Genomic DNA, 5,148 nt, shown 5'->3' with positions numbered 1-5,148 from the left:
AGAGAGAGAGAGAGAGAGAGAGAGAGAGAGGGAGAGACTGGTCTTACTATGTAGACCAGGCTGACACAGAATTGGCTATACTTTCTCCTCAGTCTAGCATATATAATTTCAATGAACAATTCCCAAAACTGTTTGGGGAGGGGGGAGACTATTTTCAAAATGTCTTACTCCCACTAAATCTCTGAACCATCTGGAAAGGAAGAAAAGAGTCACAGACTGTGGAAAGTCAGGGAAGGATGGAGCCCATGACTGTAGAGTAGTCTAAAGAACAGCACTGCCACTACACAGCTCTCCAGTCTCAGTGCGCAATGGGCTACATGACAATCACAAGTGGCACCACTGGCTTCATGGTAAAGCTCACCAAACCCCGGAGCAGCTAACGTAAGGGGAAAACCCAGAGAAAATTAAAGGATTGCTATGTATGTGAGCTATTGCACATGGTCTGATATCTGATGAATACTAATCAGTAATGCAACCAGCAATCAATCAGTTCAGACTGATTGTCACTAGTCTAAGTAACAAAAGAGCATACTACTGAGTTATTTTTATATGTCTTACTTCAATATGCACCTCAAGAATAGGACCCAGATTTGTCCTGGATCCACTTTATTCAAGTACTAAAATCCTGCCTCCCATGCCTGGATACATCATTTATATCCCAGCACCTCGACAGATCTTCTGAAGCTAACCATTCACCAGCCTACAGTCCACAGTTTGCCCGCCTGTAGACCTCCATCACTATAACTCAAGGTTGCCCTACTCATCTACTAGAAACCAACTACCAATACAGTCTACCACCTCAAGAAACAATATTTCTTATATAAATTAGCTAGTCTAACAACTTGAATAGTTTTTCTTTTCCTTTTTCTTCCTGTGTGTGGAATATGTGAACATGTGGAAGCCAGAAGTCAGTGTGAACTGTCTTTAATGATCCTCCACCTTTGTGACCCTGGAGCTCACCAACTGATGAGACTATGCTTTGGTAAGTCCGTGATTCCAGGGCTGGGACTGCAGGTGTGTGCTGCCATGCTTTGCATGTGGGCTCTAGGGATGCGAACTCAGACTACCATGTTGGGAACTGAACCAGTTCTCCCTTTCTAGCCCACTTTCCCACCCACTCCTAGATCTCCCTTCCCCACCCTGTCCATCTAATCAGCTCTAGCCTGAAAGCTGTGGAAATCAAGCCACAGCTTGTTACTTAAACAAAAGGTTGTGGAAGCTTAAAATACTGTACTTTATGTTCTACATTTGCCTCTAATATATAAACACCTTTCAAGTACAGGAGAAGGCTTGTGATGCTAAACTGTACTGTGCTGACCTAATAAATTACTAAGGTGATTATCAACAAAAGCAATAAATCAATACAACGATACACTCACAAATACAAACAAAATCTCACCTCTGTGAAGGTATTATGTCTGACATTAGTCAAATCATTTGGGTCTTTGTCTAAAACAACGCATGATAGTTCAATGGCAAGATTCATAAGCTCCCAAAAGCTGGAATAACCATTACTGGCTAATCAAGAAAAGGCAAAGCTCAAGTTGTGTCTATCGGCTTAAGTGAGGTTAAAAACACAACCAACATTTCCCTCCTTAATAGCCTTCCTAACCTGGAGTCCTTTGAGGAGTCTGAAAACTTGCAAGGGGAAAAATTACATAGTCTCAGAAATCCTGAAGTGAAATTTAGCTTTCTTTCAATTACAAACAGATAATTAAGCTCACTAGTAAAGCAGTACTGTAACCCTGAACCAATAAAACAGATACTATTATGTATAATACAATGTTACATTAGACCTCAAAAAGTCCTTAATGCTCATTATTATTTCAGAATCACAGCAGTAATTCAACCTACTGCTTGCCTGCATGTGACACCACCTCAAAAACAACAACAACAAAAGTTTGTAGGGCTTGGAAGATGGCTCAGCAGGTAAAGGTCCTGCCTACAAGCATGATGACCTAAGTCTGATCCCCAAAACTGATATGGAAGGAGAGGCCAATTCTACAACCTGCTCTCTGACTACACATATACCACACACACACACACAATAATAAATGTAATAAAAATAATTTTTAAATAATATACAACAGTATAATTATAAGTTGTATAATGTCTATTAAAAATGTAAAGATAATAAAACTCACATGATACATACTACACCACATATACACACATTCCTTGTCTCTAAATTTTGCTCTCATTAACTTTAGTGCAATGCTGGGGGTTGATTTATTCTTAAGCATTGCATTAAAGTTAATGAGCACATCTCTAGTGTATGAGAGGTCCTAGATTCTAACCCTAACACCAAGAAGAAAGAAAACTAGAAAGAAAGGAGAAAAAAGAATCAAAGACAGATGACAAAAATACTAAATCGACTAAACTTTATTAATTAGTTAATTTAAAATGCACTCTATAGTAAATTTCACCCTGAAAGCAAAATATAATACTTACTTCTGAAGCTTCAGGTAGGCCATGGCCCTGTTAGCTGGGAGGAGGGCATTGGCACCATCGGCAGCTATCCCCCTAGTGTAACATTCAATTGCTCTCTCATACTTTCCCTCTTTGAAAAATCCATTCCCCTATTATTTGGGAGAGAGAGATGAAAATCAAAACATGCTGAAAAATTAAAATCTTAAAGAAACATACCAAATACCAATATGAAATCAGTAATTATATTATATTCCCACTGCTGACAATCTAGAGATGGAGACAGGTGAGCGAATGACATGCTGAGTAGGCTGGAGGACTGACCTGAGCCACAGAAAAGCCAGGAGTGACTGCACCAGCTTGTAGCCCCTACTGTGGGAGGTGGACAAGGAGCTCAGGGGCTTGTCTACCCAGGCAGTCTAGCCAGCTTAAGCTCCAAGTTCAGAAAAAAACATGTCTCAATAATAATAAGAAGATAAAGAGTAACAGAGAAAGATGATCTTTGGCCTTCACACAATCATACCCCTTACATAGATGTTACAAACATCTACTTCATGAGACATTTACTATCTATTAGAACATGGATTTCTTAAATGGTGCTATTCTCTTTTCAGCACAAAAATGCTACTATATTACTCTACAACATCATTATTGAACTAATTAAACAGTTAAGGCACAAATATTACACTAAGTCTTTACTTACATTAGAAACTGATCAAAACAGCCTACAGAATGGGAAAAGATCTTCACTAACCCCACATGAGACAGAGGTCTCATCTCCAAAATATACAAAGAACTCAAGAAATTGATCATCAAAAGAACAAATAATCCAATAAAAAAAAAATGGAGTACAGACCTAAACAGAGAACTCTCAACAGAGGAATCTAAAATGGCTGAAAGACACTTAAGGAAATGTTCAACATCCTTAGTCATCAGAGAAATGCAAATCAAAACAACTCTGAGATTCCATCTTAAACCTGTCAGAATGGCCAAGATCAAAATCACTGATGACAACTTATGCTGGAGAAGTTGTGGGGAAAAGGGAACACTTCTGCATTGCTGGTGGGAATGCAAGCTGGTAAGCCCCTTTGGATGTCAGTGTGGCAATTTCTCAGAAAACTAGGAAACAACCTTCCTCAAGACCCAGCAATACCACTTTTGGGTATATATCCAAAGGATGCTCAATCGTGCCACAAGGACATGTGCTCAACTATGTTCATAGTAGCACTGTTTGCCATAGCCAGAACCTGGAAACAACCTAAATGCCCCTCAACCAAAGAATGAATAAGGAAAATGTGGTACATTTATACAATGGAGTACTACACAGAAAAAACAACATCTTGAATTTTGCAGAAAAATGGATGGAGCTAGAAAACATTATTTTGAGTGAGGTAACCCAGACACAGAAAGACAATTATCACATGTACTCACTCATAGGCGGTTTTTAAACATAAAACAAAGAAAACCAGCCTACAAACCACAATCCCAGAGAACTTAGACAACAATGAGCACACTAAGAGAGACTAACATAGATCTAATCTACATGGGTGGTAGAAAAAGACAAGATCTCCTGAGTAAATTGGGAGCATGGGAACCTTGGGGGAGGACTGAAGGGGGAGGGGAAAGGCAGGAAGGGGAAAGGCAGAGAAAAATGTAGAGCTCAATAAAAATCAATAAAAAAAAGAAAAAAAGGATGAACTGTAATTTAGTTCTATATTAAATCTGTAGTTATCTACATATACATACATTTAGTTTGTTCCCTAAACCTAAATTTGCTTATAATTATTTTGCACATGATTATTCTTATGTATAAGTCATCAATAACTCAAATTTCGAATTAGTAGCCACCAGAGGTTTTAGTTCACTTAATTTTAACTTCCTATTCAAAAACTTGTTTTTAATGTGATAGACAGAAACGTAGCCGACAAATAGCACACTAGAAGCAAACAATTCACTGAACATCAGAAGCCCACTGGATTACCAGATCTTTCTCTGAAATGGCCTTCTGCTTGTTCTGCTGTTCTTCAATGTGTTTTTTCTCCCCTTCTGCTGGTTTAGTCACTGCAGCAGCTTCTTTGGGACATGAGTTTTCTTTGGATGTTAAAGCCTAGGAGACACAGCACTCAACTAAAATAAAACAAGTAACGCAAGATGCATCTGTATTAGACCCAAAACGTAATTAAATAGAGTAAAATGTCTGCTACACTCAAACACTGGGATATTTTCTATTTGCATTCAGTCTTTCTACTTATTAAAGTAAAAGCAGTATTGTGTAAATATGTAAAATAAATTTAATATGCTGCCTGTTTCAATAAAATGAGCTGTAGCCAGCAAATATAGTTGATCATTTAAACTCCAAATATTTGTCAAATTTCTACATAGTCCGGGCACTATTCTAGGTGCTGTTTTTCAAGCATAAAATAACTGAGATCACATTACTAAATTTCCTAGATTTATTATTCAACTATTATTTGACCTAATATGTAAGAAAATACCCTTTACAACAATAATGAAGTTAATATACTTATCATCAATTTTATGTGCAATAAGTAATATTTAAAACCAGATTTCCTCAATGATTGTCAAACTTTTCACAATGTGCCAAGATTGCAAAACAACTGCCGCTTTAGGCCGGGCGATGGTGGCGCACGCCTTTAATCCCAGCACTCGGGAGGCAGAGGCAGGCGGATCTCTGTGAGTTCGAGACCAGCCTGGTCTACA

The 5,148-nt window shown here is 38.2% G+C and overlaps 1 protein-coding gene across 4 annotated transcripts in view; it reads right to left on the bottom strand.

Moving 5' to 3' along the window:
* The window catches only part of Rpap3 (RNA polymerase II associated protein 3), a 34,214-nt gene that overhangs the window by 13,557 nt on the left and 15,509 nt on the right, over positions 1-5,148 (bottom strand). For all 4 annotated transcript variants that reach the window (XM_026782693.1, XM_013348726.2, XM_026782695.1 and 1 more), the window contains exons 8-9: positions 4,409-4,534; positions 2,452-2,579 (exon numbers count right to left, since the gene is read on the bottom strand). In XM_026782693.1, coding sequence (XP_026638494.1) covers positions 2,452-2,579; positions 4,409-4,534 — 254 coding nt within the window. The remainder of the gene's footprint in view (positions 1-2,451; positions 2,580-4,408; positions 4,535-5,148) is intronic.

This window comes from Microtus ochrogaster, chromosome 15 (assembly GCF_000317375.1).
Source record: "Microtus ochrogaster isolate Prairie Vole_2 chromosome 15, MicOch1.0, whole genome shotgun sequence".
Taxonomy (NCBI): domain Eukaryota; kingdom Metazoa; phylum Chordata; class Mammalia; order Rodentia; family Cricetidae; genus Microtus; species Microtus ochrogaster.
This window is presented reverse-complemented; position numbering and strand designations above follow the sequence as displayed.